The sequence below is a fragment of the Apodemus sylvaticus genome, chromosome 4 (assembly GCF_947179515.1).
Source record: "Apodemus sylvaticus chromosome 4, mApoSyl1.1, whole genome shotgun sequence".
Lineage (NCBI taxonomy): Eukaryota > Metazoa > Chordata > Mammalia > Rodentia > Muridae > Apodemus > Apodemus sylvaticus.
The window spans coordinates 102,541,505-102,557,819 of NC_067475.1; the positions used below are offsets into that span (position 1 = coordinate 102,541,505).

Here is a 16,315-nt window from a genome sequence, read left to right on the forward strand (position 1 = left end):
AACCCAGGCGCTCAAACTGTGAAGCTGCCTTGTTCAGAGTCACTTTGCTACACACCGGTTCGCCGACCCGCCGGACACTTCCCAACACGCAGACCGCGCAGGGGTATCCGGGGCCGACTCACCAGGCCAGATTACGGATTATCCGGTGCCTAAAAGTATTACCAGCCCCGAGCCGCCGGCACCCAGCCCTGCCTAGCGCACCCTCTCCGCCCCGAGCGACCGAAGCGCGGAGGAACTCGTTGGCGCGCGCCGCGGGGTGGGGCAGGGCGTGGCGGCGTGCTGACGTCAGGGCGGAAGCGCACAGTGCGTGCAGCGGCCTGGAAGCCGGCGGTCACGGGAATATCCGTCGCGCCGAGGACGCTGGTTAGTCTCGCTTTGGGTTCCGGCTGCGTCGGGCGTGCGTGTAGCTCGCTGGAACTATGGCGTCCGGGCCTCACCCGACCTCGACCGCTGCCGCCGCCTCCGCCTCGTCCGCCGCCCCAAGCGCGGGCGGCTCCAGCTCGGGCACGACGACCACGACGACGACGACGACCGGAGGGATCCTGATTGGCGACCGCCTGTATTCGGAGGTGTCGCTTACCATCGACCACTCGCTCATCCCGGAGGAGCGGCTCTCGCCTACCCCGTCCATGCAGGACGGCCTCGACCTGCCCAGCGAGACGGACCTGCGCATCTTGGGCTGCGAGCTCATCCAGGCCGCCGGCATTCTCCTCCGGCTGCCGCAGGTGAGGAGCCCCGGTTGGTTACAGGCCTCTCCGCCGCGGCCGGGTCTGTCAGGAGCCTGCTCCGGGCGGCGGCGGGAGCTCGGGCGGGCAAGGGTGGGGGTGCGGGGGCCGGCGGCGCCAAGCCGCGCGGCCCGGGCGGGGGAAGGGAAACGAGCGGCCGCACAAAATGGCGGCGGCGCCTGGTGCGGGCCCGCCTGACCCCGGCGCTTCCGTTCTCCTCTCTTGTCTGCAGGTGGCGATGGCTACGGGGCAGGTGTTGTTTCATCGTTTTTTCTACTCCAAGTCTTTCGTCAAACACAGTTTCGAGGTAAGCGCGGCGGAGGCGGACGAGAAGGGATTTCTTCATCCGGAAGCGGCAAGGAAGGGGTAGTAACCAGCTTTTCCAGAAAGGGAGTGGTTAGCTGAGGCCTTTGTACCTAGTTCCCACCCAGGAGGAAATGGGGCCCTTAGAACGTGTTTCAAGAACTAGAAAATGGATCCCCAGTTCACGTGCTCAGTTACCAAGAACTACATGTTTAGGCCATTGCGCAACTCTTGTAAGAGTTAGCTTGATTCTAACCTAAAATTAAGAGCAGTTGAGCAATAAAACTTAAGAGCTAGTAAGCCTGTGGTCTAAAACGGTCGGCTTTGATTTCGCCAAAAGCCCCGTTGTATCCTAGAAGGTTTTTTTTGTTTTTCTGTTTTTTTTCCCCAGAGTAAGTTATGCCGGTCTCCTGTGACCCACACTTTCAGGCAGGCAGATCTTTTGAGTTCAAGGCCAGCCTGAGCTACAGAGTTAGTTCCTGGACACCGAGGGCTACACAGAGAAAAGCCTTAGCTCGGAAAAAGCAAAAAGAATAAGTTGGTTAGACTTTGGGCAGGGCTCTTTCCAGTTTAACTTTATACTTCACTTTAATTTTTATCATCTGGGTTCTTTCAGATTGTTGCCATGGCCTGTATTAATCTTGCTTCAAAAATCGAAGAAGCGCCAAGAAGAATAAGAGATGTGATTAATGTATTCCACCACCTCCGCCAGTTAAGAGGAAAAAGGTAAGATTGGCCTGTTGAACATAGTATCTCTTGCTACCGCTGTACTGTGCACCAATCATCGAGTCAAAACATCTCTTCCCACCCCCACCCCTACCCCCAAGTCAGTATGGATGCAAAAGAAAGCTGATATTAGGTGTTGAAATTTACATAGGAACATTGAAACTTTAAAATCCATTCCATTAACCAGCTATCTGAAGTTTGTAGAGGCAGTTGCATTTGTGGACATTCCTAGCAGTGCTGTGAAGCCGGTCTCTTGGCTTAAAATTAAGCAAGAGAGGGAGTACGGTTGGCTCAGGTGGGAGTGTATTCTGTAAGTTGTTCTTCCCCTCCCCTCTCTGGAAAACTGAAGGCTGGATGTGTAAGCACTGTAGTTGAAGTGAATATTGTGGCAAAGTTCCGTGTAGGCTATGTTTCTGCTTGGAGTCCCAGTTTCTTCATGAATTGAGGTTGGCTTTTGTTAGAGTCCTTCTCAACATTGATCTACGATATCGCATAATGCCGGACTGAAAGGACTGGAGGCTGATAAAGTTTGAAGTCAAAGGGATTGAACAGGTATTTTGTTTTGGTCAGATACAGTCTCAGTGAGTTCGTAACTCATCAAGTTGCCTTCAGATACGGCTCTTTATTCGATCTTGTAAGAAAATAAGAGTCTGAAACAGGCGTAGTGATGACCCCTTTATGTGGGCCTGTGTGCTCATCCAGGGCAGTACCAACGTTTGTTGCAGGACTCCCTGCTCTAGGACACACTGATGATCTTCATGGTGTAGGTTAGTTTCTAAGGAATTGTGTTTTTGATGAGCTAAGTTGTTACGGAGCTGGGTGTTGCTCAGTCCTGATGAGTATTGAACACAGGTAGTCTCTACTGTGGAAGCTATAAGTTGGTGCTAGTGCAGGTAGCCATTTAAGCAAATACTGATATGATTTAGAAATGTGGACCACAGCCAACTTTTATAGCATTTTTTTCTCTCTACTATACAGCCCCACCTAAGTATGTGCCGAGATAGATAAAACTTTCTCCTGTTTGAAAACATTTTTTAGCTCCTTGTGAAGAAAGTTGAGAAATGGGGAATTTCAAACTGGTGTTTAGTATGTTCTGAGCTTATACTTGTATATTAGATTACATGCCTGATTTTTTTTTTCCCCCAGGGTGTTTTTGCAAAATACTGCAATACAGAATCTTATTTTTAGTGAAAGGACTCTGCTTTAAAGGAATATTGTCTAATAGTCTGAGTTGTTGAGCCAACTTTAATCATGTGATCTTTTGGTGTTTTCCTGTGGGACTTAACTTTCCTTCCTAGGTGTCAGAATAGGATCATCTTATCTATAAAACTTCAAAATTTAAGATAATCCAGTCTGACTGACTTGTGTTGGATGTAACTTCATTTTTGATCATCATTAAAGAGAAATTGATTTTGTTTCAATGTTTCAAGCTTGATTATAGCATGAAATTCTTAAAGAAGTTAATTGCATGGAAGCCCCCCTTTTAAAAGCAGGATATAAGTGTTTCTATGCATATTACAAGTTTACTCAGACATGTAACTTGTATATGTTATTAACTTCAACTCTTTTTTCCCTTGCAACCGACTATACAGCGACCAGCTACATTTACCAAAGCCTGGGTGATGTGGAGTGGTACATAGAGATGAAGCTGTCGTCATGGCAACAGTGAGTGAAGTATCGAAATCCCCAAGGAGAAGCCAGTGTTCTGAGAATAGGTCACTGGAATCGGGGACTAACAGGTTGGCCACTGGTGAACCATTTAGAGAAAAACAAACAAAACAAAAAAACTCCTGTTTCTTGTTATAAGCTTTTGTCTTTGCTGTCCAAGTTATTGAAACTATAGCTTTAAAAGGTGGTGGGTTTTTGGTTTTTGTTTCTTTTCTTTCTTTCTTTCTTTTTTTTTTCTTTTTCTTTTTTTTTTTTTGTATAGGACATGGTTAGAAAGTATCCATAAATGTTATACTCTGATTCGCTGATTAGTTTGTCTTGAATTTTAGTCCAATTTGTGCAAATTAACTGTTATTCTGAGGCCTTGACAATTACAAGGGGTATATTGATGTGATGTAGTCTTAAAGTCATTGTTTGTAGACATGGCTACTTATAGATAGTAAAATCAACTGTGGGAAGAAAAAAGCCAGTAAGTATCATCTCAGCCCTCAGTTTGAGATAATTGACTTATCTCCCATTAGTTTTATATGTTTTGGTAATTCTTTAGTTGAATTCAAAGGAAAGTTAAAGCTATTTATATCTGCAGTTTACAGATAAAATTTGCCGTTTCTATGTAATATTCCCAGTCTTTTCTTTAAAGAAAGAAGTCTGTGTTCATGTCTTTTAAAGTTTGTTACAAGAAGATTTAAAAGATTTAACTACTTTTATTGATGACTATTTATGCTATTTTCAATGCATAAGATTTTCAGTTTGTTGACATTGAAAAAATGTTCCTGTTTACTTAAAAATAAGTATTAGAAATGTCTATGATGAGCAGCAGTCTTGTCTCTGTATTAGCCATCTGGTCACAGTGTGTTCCTTGAACTACTCATAACTCATGAGTGAAACCAGCCATGCTTGAAGAGCCCCAGGTCTAAATGTTTGTAATTCATGTGTGTCTCAGGCGGTCTACAGAAAGGAACTATCATAAGTTCTTAATAACCAGAGACCAACATTTCCTAAAGACTGAAAATTGTTTTCAGTTAAGTTAATGGGCAAAGTGAGATAATAAAGAACCTTTTTCTAGTACACTGTCACTGTTTTTCAGACAGTGACGGTAAAGGACATCAGATCCCATTACAGATGGTTGTGAGCCACCATGTGGTTGCTGGGAATTGAACCCATGACCTCTGGAAGAACAGTCAGTGCTCTTAACCACTAAGCCATCTCCCTAGCCCTGGAACCTTTCAAAGGTGGAGTTTGGTAGTCTTGAGTGTTACTACCTATTCCCAAGTTCTCTGAATACATGAGGATTTTCTCCCTTGGTGTATAATGCCGCCTCTTCATTGTTTCAACTTAATTGTGTTGCTGAAGATATTCCTAATTGATAACTTTGTTACTATAAAAAGATTTTGCTTAAATGTTTTTCCAGAATCTTCACTTCCTGATTTATGGAGATATTTTTCTGGGTTTCATCATGGTATAAATGTCAAGGTAGTTGTTAGTTTTGTATTCATTGAGCCTGCCTTGATTTATGAGGTAAATAAATCCTGAAAAAATGAAGACAAGAGATTATGCATTTACAGAGTTTGTAGTGCAATACTGAACAAGAGTTTAGATGGTTGAGTTGTTAATGAGATTTTCCTTGGCCTGTTTTAAAGTTGTTGAGAGGTTTGGAAATTTAAGATTGAAGGTTTTACTGTGTAGTAGCTCATTGTGTCTAGTATTATAATCCTTGTGCTAAACCACTTCACTCCTGGGATTAAACAAAGCCTGTACCTTCATAGGTTCTTAGAGAGTCTGATGAGGTAAGGAATGTGCATATGGCAGAGTAGTACTTTAAGTACTTTCAGCAGAATTAGTGATGAATCCTTAAACTTGGCACCACTTGGTAGCCATAGTTGAAATAAGTGTTCTGTTTGCAAATTTTATTACAATTTAAAAATAATTTCATAAAGTAGTTTTCTTAGTAAGATATGGTATACATTTTAACATATGAAGAAAAGTGAGACATAACTCTGCTTTCGTGAACTGTTCGTATATGGTTCTTGTTTTTTAAAGATTTATTTATTATATGTAAGTACATTGTAACTGTACTTCAGACACTCCAGAAGAGGGCATCAGATTTCATTAAGGATGGTTATGAGCCACCATGTGGTTGCTGGGATTTGAACTCAGGACCTTTGGAAGAACAGTCAGTGCTCTTAACTGCTGAGCTCTCTCTCCAGCCCCCTGTATATGGATTTTTTAATGGTGCTGTTTACTGTCTGGCTTTTAGGAGTTAAGAGCCAAGCTGTGTGCAGATAAAACATTGGGAGCCTCTTTGACTCCCAATACCAGTTGATTAATCTATATTGGGATTATCTCCAAAATTTCTTGCAATGCATATAAAGCCTGAAAAATCAAGAACTTTCTGTCATTGTAGTTTTCTTCCATAAATGGATTGCTTCCATTTGAGTTAAATTTAACTTTTTCTCCAAAAGTGCACTTTGTAGCTATCCTGATAAAATTGATTCAAAACAAGTCATTTTTTTACACTTTCTGGGGCTGTAATTGAAATTGAACTTAATGAAAATTTCCCACTTGTTATTTGTTACTTCTGCCAGCTATTAATAGTTTACAACGTTACAAAATAACTAACAGGGTTTGTTTCTAAGTGAAAAGGAAAACCTAACAGCAGGTTTTCACTCTGATAGCCTGCTAGCAGGGAGGTGGCTGATGTACTTCATTGAAGGTTCTTTTCAGTCTTGAGCTAACTCAGGTTTGTCTCACTTCCCCTGATGGAGTGGAGGGTGGCCTGTTGAACTCCTGTCTATAAATCCCCCGCTCCAACCCTGCACAGTGCTGGGATTATGAGGTGAGCACATGGCTCAGTTTTACAGGTCAGGTTTTATTCCCTTTACGTGGATATAAAATAGGTTTTTTGTTTTATTTTTTTGAAAGGTTGTATATTTGGTAGTATATTCTCCCCAAAAGAGTGTAAGACTTGGTAACTTGGATGAAAATGAATTGAATATTTGAGAAAACATTACAATGTTACTCTGACCATATATTCATTGTACAATATTTAATAAAAACATACATCTTGTTGGTTAGAGGTATCAAAAAAACATGGTAAGTTTGATAGGTTGCATTACTAACTGGCAGACTAGGAAAAGCCAGGTCCTGGTTGCACTTGCCCCTGACATGACTCACTTCAGGGTGGGCTCCATAGCAAGACCACATTTACTTTATTAAAGGAAACTTAGACACAGGATGATTTGAAGGGTTTTTTGTTTTGTTTTGTTTTTGTTTTTGTTTTAATGAGTAGTTAGTCCTTCCACAACTCTGGGGGTGTCAATTCCTTCTCTGTGGCCTTAAAAATCAATCTCATAGGAACTACATTAACCAAGTTATCTAATTTATTCTTTAACCTATTTTTAGCGGTTTAGTTCATTTGGCATTTGAGCTGACTTGTTTTTGTTGGGGATGAGGAGGCTGCTAATTAAGCAGTTCATTAAATATTGAAATATTTGTTGATGGTATGTTATCCTGAAAGGGAAGTGAGAATTAACTACCTTTGGTATTTGGTTTTTTTAGCTTTTATTTTGACCAAACATTTAGCAAAGGGTTTATTCAATTTTTTAAAAACCTTTGTTCATGTTAGAACTTGATAGTAAATCTTTTCAGGAGTCTATTAGCTCTTGTCATTGGAAGACTGATGGTTTGTGCCGATAATGCTCATCATTGAAGTTGTGTGTAAGTTCAAAAGGAAAAAGTCACAGATCTAAGAGCATGTGAGTTTAAATTGTGTTAGTTTTTTTTTTTTTTAAGTTGTCTTAGGTTTTAGTAGCTTTGTCTAGTTAAATATAGTTAGCATAACTTGGACAGCATAAGATTAATGCTTTAACTTGTTAGCAGGAGTTTAAAAAGCTGGTTTCTGTTGCCAATAGTTGGTTGGAAGGGAAAATGGAGATGCCACAAATAAATTTTTTGGATGTGCAAAACAGTTTTGATTTTATTTCTTACAAACTATAGGACTCCAAGCCCCCTGATCCTTGATCAGAACTACATTAACACCAAAAATCAAGTTATCAAGGCAGAGAGGAGGGTGCTAAAGGAGTTGGGATTTTGTGTTCATGTCAAGCATCCCCATAAGGTGAGTTGTAAAGTGCAGACGTTACAATTCGTAAGTATTAGGGCGTATTCTGAAATTTTGAATTCAGTGTGGAAGTTAACCTGAGTTTTCAAAAGCTTTCTTTTGGATGTTGATTATTTGTTAATTAAAATGGAGCTCAGAACAGGCTTGATTCGCCTGTGAAAATGAATACTCTTTGTGGTTAAATTCTAGTTTTTTCTAACATGTACATGTGGGATTCTTCATGGAAGGAATAAACTATACATACCTGTGTAATCTGGCATGCTTAAATTGTTGAAATGGTGGCTGCTTATTGTAAGCTCTCTGTTGGCTTTCGTATTTATTACTCTTCTAAGCAGTAGTTGTTAAGAATGGGGACTGAGCTAGCTAGCTAGCTAGCTAGCTAGCTCTGCTAATAGCCAGATGGCGTTCAATTTCTAAATTCAATTTCTGAAATACATGATGATTAATGTAGGTCCAGAAACAGCTATCCGCAAACTTAGTAGTTCTGTGCATTTATGTCTTCCTGGGAACTAAATGCAAGACAAGCACTATAGCATTGAGATATGTAGCTTTTATTATTTAACAAAATTCAGTATGCTACACTTTACTACAGAAATTACTTAGTGTTCTAGAAAATACCATGGCCATTGTATACTCAGCATAAAGTTTGCCCTTTTCTGATGACTGCCCCGAGAAATTAGAAAACAGTTATTAACCATTTTTATAAGCACATTTTAAAAAATGTTTAGTAATGTCTCATGTATGTTTTAGGTTGGTGTGTATTTTTAATTTTATAAGAATTGTAACTAACATTTTTCATTGGCTTTATTCATTTGCCTCAGAGAACCAGCAGTAAGCTAAATAGTTTTTATTTCTCTCTTGTCCTCAGATCATTGTAATGTATTTACAAGTCTTAGAATGTGAACGTAACCAAACCCTGGTTCAGACTGCCTGGTAAGTTCCTTTTTTACATTTCTTCTTTAGTCAGGAAAACAGAAGCAGAAATAAAGTAAGTTTCATTTTTCTCTTTCCAAAATAATGAAATAAGTTTGTTTTGGGGTATTTTGTGGTTTTTTGTTTGTTTGTTTGTTTGTTTTTTAACCAAAAGGTAAATAATGCTTATTTCTGCTTCCTGTTTTCTTGGCTTGACTAATTACACTTAATGGAGAACTCAATTTAACTTTGTTCTTTTTTCTACTCTTTAATTAAAGGGTAGTCCATGATGGTAAGTCATAGAACTCTGCCCTCTGCACTTCAGCCCATGACCTCAGGATGGCCTGATTGGCTAGCCTGCTCTCCAGCCAATCCAGTGCAAGCTCTCATCCGAGATTCACTGAAGTGGTCCATATCCATCTGGCAGCATCTTCTAGTTCTGTCGGGGTGTCAAAAGGATTTGTATATTTGCTTCTAGAAGTAACTATGCATCATGCCTATGTATTATTTAATGTATACCTGTAACTATCAAAATGAATATTTCATTTTTGATAGATTGTTGTCCAGCCATTATGAATTGTTTTTTTTTTTAATTGAGTGCAATTAAATTTTAACTTGCAGTGTGTTCAGCGTCCGTTCTACCACAGGAGGCTGAGGCTCCTGCTTGTAGCTTTACATGGGTACCCATTGCTGGTTTTTAAGTTTCCCCAACTATTGATCTACTGCAGGCAGTAATATTAGAAGCAATTAATTTTAAGTTAATGTTATTTAATTAATTTTTGACCTTGGACCTTTGAGAAAGGCAAAGCAAGGAAATTGTGGTTTAGTCATGATTGATGTAACTGCTGGTAAACAAGCATTGAATAATTCTTGATTTTTCAGAAATGTCTTTTTATGACTGCCATGCTTTTGGATTCAGTAAATACTGAACTGTAACATTTGAAAAGCCACATTGCTCTATAAAATGCATGAGTTTTTAATGTGTTCTGTGCAGCAAATACAGTTACAAATAAAAGGATTTTATAGAACTGATCCACTTAATTTCCAGCTCAGGCTTTTCAGCAAATTGTAAAGTTTTCTATTTAATTTCATGGGAAAATTTCACTAGAGATTTCTAAGTTTATTTAATTGAACTTAGGTCATTACTTTTATTTATATTTAATTGCAAAAAGGTATATTAAACAAGGCCGTTGTGACGTATTTGTTGTTCACTTCTCTACCTAGTTTTTTGGAAGTTTTTTTTTTTTTTTTAAATATAAGTCATTTGATGGGTTCTTATTAAAAATGCCTTTTTACCCCTGTTCATAGTATTTTTAAAGAACTTGATTGACACTGCTTTTCGTTATGGATAAAGGAGAGATGGTCAGTAACTAAGGCTTGAAGTATTGTTGGGAGTGGTGAATTCTGAACTTATCATGTCAGAACTGACTTCCAAAACATTGCTTTTTATAACATGTTAAGAGAAGGCTTTGGGGGTAAGTCTATATGAGTAATGTAGAACTACTTAAAGTGCTGTGGGGGAATGGTTAGAAACTGTTCCATGGTACAATTTAAAGATGTGACTATAAGGAGAAGAAAAAAGAATGAAGTAGATTGAGTCTCCAATTTTATGTGTACTTCAGGAGAGCTGGTTTGCTTATGAACTAAGCTTACAGCTGAAATGTTTTTCAGGAATTACATGAATGACAGTCTTCGAACCAATGTTTTTGTTCGCTTTCAACCAGAGACTATAGCGTGTGCTTGTATCTACCTTGCAGCTAGAGCACTTCAAGTAAGTATTTAGCCTGCTGTGTTTTGCAGAGTGAATTCCAAGAATTCTGAGAAAGCATCCGTTTGAACTGTTGTTGTTTTGTTTAGATTCCCTTGCCAGCCCGGCCCCACTGGTTTCTTCTGTTTGGCACCACAGAAGAGGAGATTCAGGAGATCTGCATAGAGACGCTTAGACTTTATACTCGGAAAAAGGTAACTTCAGTTACTCAGGTTGGTGCTGATGCCATTTTGAAGAGTCTAACGCTGTAAAAGGGAATACTAATGTCATTTTCATCCAACAGCCTAACTATGAATTGCTGGAAAAAGAAGTAGAAAAAAGAAAAGTAGCCTTACAAGAAGCCAAGTTAAAAGCAAAGGGATTGAATCTTGATGGAACTCCAGCCCTTTCCACTCTTGGTGGATTTTCTCCAGCCTCTAAACCATGTAAGATACATTCAGAATTAAATAAAATGTGGGCACCAGAAGTGTATCTTCCTTAGAAAGTTTTGGCATTGGTCAGTTGCCTAGAAACTATTAAATTTTGTGTTTTTTGTTTTGCTTTTGTTGTTGCTTGATTTGACTTTGTGACAAATCACCTATAGAAGTATACTGCATGTGGGTTCTGTAGGAAACTTGTCCTCAGCTCAATCCTGTTTTTAATATTTCCTTATCCATTAACAGCATCACCAAGAGAAGTAAAAGCTGAAGAGAAATCACCTGTCTCCATTAATGTGAAGACAGTCAAAAAAGAACCTGAGGATAGACAACAGGCTTCAAAAAGCCCTTATAATGGGTAAGGATGTGTATATACCTCAATGTTACACCTTTGTAACAATTGTTATTCCTCTGAAAACAACATAACAAATATTGCCTGCATTATCTTTTTTTAAGTGTAAGAAAAGACAGCAAGAGAAGCAGAAACAGCAGAAGTGCTAGTAGATCAAGGTCAAGAACCAGGTCACGCTCTAGATCACACTCCCCGAGAAGACAGTAAGTGAAGAATGGGTCCTGGGGGGACAGGCTCGGGGCCCTTAGAATTAATTAACATGGAATTTTTTTTCCAGAGTTAGGAATAAGTATTTCAAGTTTTGTTTTGTTTTGAGCCAGTTTTAGTATATGGCACCTAATTTGCTAGGATTACAAGCATGCTTAACATGGACTTTTAATATAGAGGGAAAAACTTTGGGATAAACTTTAGATGTATGTGTGGATCCCAGGGACCTTGGGCTTGGTAGCAGGGCCTTTCACCCGATGAACCATTTCACCGACTCTGGTTGTGTGGCTTAATAGCATTTGTTCATTCTTGTCATACGTCCCCTGTCCAGAATTATTTTTGAAATGTCGAGGAAATGTGTGTGTAGGTGTTACTTATGTGAAAAATTCCTTATTTATACCCAGCTTGATAGAAATGTGAATATCCCACTAATGCTGTATTACACAGCCTAAGGCTCTTCCAGTCAGCTTTGTTAACAGATTGCAGATTTCCTGTGGTGCTTCAGTGGCACCAAGACACATTGATATAACTTTACTGGAATAGGATGTTTTATCTAACAATAAAGCTTCAATTGAGAGGTCAGGATGGGGAGATTGAAGAACATGGTCATTGTCAGTACTCAGAGCTGACTGTTTGAAATTGTCAGTTAATCTGTTGCCAGTAGACACTAAACCTAAACTAAATTTTTATTGTCTTAAGTTATAATAATAGGCGAAGTCGGTCTGGAACATACAGCTCAAGATCAAGAAGCAGGTCTCGCAGCCACAGTGAAAGCCCTCGAAGACATCATAATCATGGTTCTCCTCATCTTAAGGCCAAACATACCAGAGAAGAGTTAAAAAGCTCAAATAGACATGGTCATAAAAGGAAAAAATCTCGTTCTAGATCTCAGAGCAAGACTCGGGATCACTCAGATGTCACCAAGAAACACAGGCATGAAAGGGGCCATCACAGGGACAGGCGTGAAAGATCTCGCTCCTTTGAGAGGTCCCATAAAAGCAAGCACCATGGTGGCAGTCGCTCAGGACACGGCAGGCACAGGCGCTGACTTCATCCTCTGACACCGCATGGCTTCCTGGTGTTGCCCTATGCAGTGTGATGATGTACGGACTCAATCAAAACATAAAAGCAAACTGATTAGGAAATGATTTATTAAAATTGTCTAGGTTTCTAGAAACACTGAGGACATTTTCTTTGGAAAAGAACTATGTTAAGGTTTTTTGCACATTAAAATGCCCTAGCAGTATCTAATTGAAAACCATGGTCAGGTTCAATTGTACTTTATTATAGTTGTGTATTGTTTATTGCTATAAGAACTGGAGCGTAAATTCTGTAAAAATGTATCTTATTTTTATACAGATAAAACTTGCAGACACTGTTCTATTTAAGTGGTTATTTGTTTAAATGATGGTGAATACTTTCTTAACACTGGTTTGTCTGCATGTGTAAAGATTTTTACAAGGAAATAAAATGTAAGTCTTGTTTTTCTAAACTGCTTCAGATATCTTACTTAAATTACCAAGAAGCAAACAAATTTTTTATGGCAGATAACTGATTTTTTGCAGAGGTATAGTTTGGAATAATTAAAATGTCTTCCTACATTATGTAATGGCCATTGTGTGTATAGGAAATACAAATGGCCTGATAGTGTTAACACTAAAATGCAAAACCTGATCTGAACTTAATGTATCAGAAGATAATTTTGAATTAAACTTAAGTTATTTGTAATGTGAATTTACCAATTGAACAAACCAAAACTACACCATAGTGCTAAAACCCAACTATGAGAGACTGACATAGTTGGTACAGCTTAAATCTCAGAATGTCAGATTCAATAGTGAGGTTATAAAGTATAATCACAAAGGGTATCTTGTATGCTACTTAGATTGGGTTATGTTTAAACATGGAAAAGTTGTGTGTGTTGTATATTTAGAAGGTATGACCTTGTATAGTCAGTCCTGTGGGTTCTACTCATTAGGCATGTATCACCCCCGGGTGGCAAGCACATTTACCCTCTGCCCCATCTCACCAGCTTCTACCTAACTTTTAAACTTGAATTTTTTGAGACATTGTTTCATTTTAGCTCACACTGACCTGGACCTCAAAAGAGATTCACCTACAAATGAAAACCAAAAAGATCAGCTGCAGATTGATAGCCCAGCCTTTAAGACTGTCGGACAGACTTGGAAGATGGGATGTGGGTAAAAGCCATACTTTTTCCCATAGCACTCATTCTCCATCCCAACTTTATTTATGATCATTGATTTGCCTGCATGTTTGTATGTGTGAGGGTTGGAGTCAGAGTTTGTGAGCTATCATGTGGGCGCTGGGAACTGAACACATCCTCTGGGAACGTAGTCAGTAACTACTGAGCTCTCTCCAGCCTCCAGGCCCTCCACTTTTCTTGTCATTGTTGCTATGATAACCTCTACATCCGAGTAGTGCTGCCCATGTGCATGTTGGGATGGGGCCATCTGATGAGGCTTGAACAGCCTACTGACAACCACCTCTCAGCAACCACACTGAGTGATTCTGCCAAGGGTGTGTGTAGCCTTGGGGCTCCCTTTCCCAAATCTTAGGACCTTTTCCTAACTTCTCAAACACATCCCTACTACAGTCTCCCCTCCCTCCACTCTTCCCAGCTCCACCGCCCCTCCCCAAGATCCTCTGATCCTTTCCGGAAAGTGCAGGCTTCCCAAGGATAGTAACTGAGCATGGCATAGCCATGCAACAAACCTTCCTATCAAGGCTGGATGAGACAACCTGATAGGAAAAAGATCCAAAGAGCAAGCAGAAGAGTAATATCCCCATTCCTCTAACAACCCTAAGCTAAGCAAGCACAGCAGAGGCCCTAGTGAAGACCCAGGAAGGCTCTAATAGCTATAGTCTCTGAGCTATGAGCTTTGTTGACTGTGGGTGTCTTCCATATCTGGCTCCTACCATCCTTCCCCACCTCCTTGGGGTTCCCCCAAGCTCCACCTGGTATATGCCTGTGGGTTTCTGCATCTACTTCCATCAGCTGCAGGAGGAAGACTTTGATAACAATTGGGCTAGGTGTCATTTTGTTGGCTTTTTAAAAAAAAATGTCAGTTATATTTGGTTCTACCCTAGGTCTCTGGGCCATTCAGTTTTCCAATTCCTGGCCCTTCAGGCAGTGTCCTTTGGAGTGGACCTCAAGGTAGACCAGTTGTTGGTTTGCCATGACCACAAGCTCGGCCACATCTTGGCAGGACTGGTTGTGGCCCCTTGTGGGTTTTCTGGCTAGATTGGTATCCCAGTCCCACCACTGGATGCCTTCCCTGGTTACAGAAGATGGCTGATTCAGGCTGTGTATCTTCAATTACCAGGAGCCCTTGCTGGGGTCACTTATAGGTCCCAGGAAGGTTTCACTGCACTAGGTTTCCATATCACCTCCCAATTTCCCCTTGTCTTTATCTCTCCCTTTCCAACCTGATTGATCCTTCTTGTTCCTATCCTTACTTGCATAATCTCTTCCCCTTCCTAGGGAGATCATGCCTTCCCCATAAAGCCCTTGGTACTTAGCCTTCCTGGGTCTGAATTGTAGTATAATTGTCCTGAACAGCTAACTTATAAGTGAGTACATAATCACGGTTGTCTTTCTGGGTTACCTCATTCTCAGGATGATTTTTTTCTAGTTCCATCCGTTTACCAGCAAATTTCACGATGCCGTTTTGTTTTTGTTTGTTTGTTTGTTTGTTTGTTTGTTTTCTCCCCAACAGTTGAGTAATATTCCATTGTGTAAATGTATAAATTTTTCTTTATCCATTCTTTGGGTGAGGGACCAGATTTTTTTTAGTGTCTAGCTATACTATATAAGCTACAAATACACTTGAGCTAGTGTACTTGTGTGTTTTCTGAGTATTTGCCCAAGGGTTGTACAGCTGGGTCTTGAGATTTACCTATTCCCAATGTTCTGAGGAACTGTTATTGATGTCTACAGCAGCTGTACAGAGTTGCATCCCCTCCAGCAATGGAAAAGCGTTCCCTTTGCCTACTCATCTTCACCAGCACGAGCCGTCACTTAGGTTATTCACACGAGCTGTCACTTAGGATGCTCACCATCCTGACAGGTGTAAGATGGAATCTCAAAGTAGTTTGATATGCATTTCTCTGATGGCTAAGGGCATTAAACACTTCAAGTGCTTCTCAGCCGTTTGAGATTCCTCTGTTGATTCTCTTTAGATCTATATCTTTAAAATTGGACTATTTGGTTTGCTGATGTCTAGTTTCTTGAGTTCTTCCAGAGGTCCTGAGTTCAATTTCCAACAACCACATAGTGGCTCACAACCATCAGCAATGGGAACTGATGTCCTCTTCTGGCCTGCCGGTGCACACGCAGATAGAGTGCTCATAGGTGACGAGGAAGGAGAGAAGGGAGGGGAAGGAAAGAAAAACCAAATTTTTATTTTGTTCAGTATGCACATAGAATTGTGGGGGAGGCTTTGTATCAATCTGTATCTGAGTTTGTATCTGACAGTACCAATCATCAGCTCTAGAAGTAATGATCAATTTTTATCAAACCCCTTGCTACCTTACAAATTCATCACTTCACACCCTTCAAATTCATCACTTTACACCCTTCTTGGGGAAAATTACACACAGACTTTTTTCCCTTTTAATCAAAAAAAAAAAAAATCATTTTCCAGACAGCCTCATGACTGGGGAGCAAACAAGCAGTAACATCTCGTGACCCTGTCAGTGCATTTCGCTAGAGCCCTTTTTGGCTCTGAACGGACTTGAATGTAAGTTGTGAAATCTGTAAAATTGCTTTCAGGTTATTTGTGAAAGGCGTCTATGAGGCTGGCACTTAATTTGTGAGTTTTTGTGGAAGAGAGCAGGGTTGAGACCAGAATTGTCGTGTTCCCTGGCTGCCTGGAACTCTGTGTACTGGACTAGTCTCTAACTAGCAGAAATCTGCCAGTCAGTCTTCCAGCACATGCCTGTGTGCCCCACTGAGACAGTCATTGTTTACACTTAGATTCCAGCTCTGAAATTGTGGTGTTCTCTATGAAAACAAAGTATTTTACCATTATGCATTTTGTGGGGTAAACATTTTAAGGCACGGTGCTGTTGGAACTGTAGACCGGTATCTTCTGG

The 16,315-nt window shown here is 40.2% G+C and overlaps 1 protein-coding gene across 4 annotated transcripts; it reads left to right on the forward strand.

The window, feature by feature from the left end:
* Positions 1–241: 241 nt before the first annotated feature.
* Positions 242–12,689, forward strand: Ccnl1 (cyclin L1). 4 transcript variants are annotated; one of them, XM_052180398.1, is made up of 11 exons: positions 275–725; positions 958–1,032; positions 1,645–1,754; positions 7,419–7,539; positions 8,411–8,475; positions 10,126–10,225; positions 10,312–10,416; positions 10,506–10,647; positions 10,885–10,996; positions 11,095–11,193; positions 11,897–12,689. In XM_052180398.1, exons 1-11 carry the CDS (start codon positions 420–422, stop codon positions 12,243–12,245), a joined length of 1,584 nt encoding a protein of 527 aa, XP_052036358.1. In that variant the 5' UTR covers positions 275–419; the 3' UTR covers positions 12,246–12,689. The 4 variants fall into 4 exon arrangements, with proteins under 4 accessions (XP_052036361.1, XP_052036358.1, XP_052036360.1 ...); XM_052180400.1 differs by lacking the exons at positions 275–725; positions 958–1,032 and adding an exon at positions 3,347–3,419 and having other exon boundaries at positions 1,656–1,754; XM_052180399.1 differs by lacking the exons at positions 275–725; positions 958–1,032 and adding an exon at positions 3,347–3,493 and having other exon boundaries at positions 1,729–1,754.
* Positions 12,690–16,315: the final 3,626 nt, after the last annotated feature.

Coding starts and splice junctions, on each gene's coding strand:
- Ccnl1 (XM_052180398.1), top strand. CDS start 420: ATGGCGTCCGGGCCTCACCCGACCTCGACCGCTGCCGCCGCCTCCGCC. Junction 10,226..10,311: donor TTGCAGCTAGAGCACTTCAA/GTAAGTATTTAG, acceptor TGTTTTGTTTAG/ATTCCCTTGCCAGCCCGGCC. Junction 11,194..11,896: donor TCACACTCCCCGAGAAGACA/GTAAGTGAAGAA, acceptor TATTGTCTTAAG/TTATAATAATAGGCGAAGTC.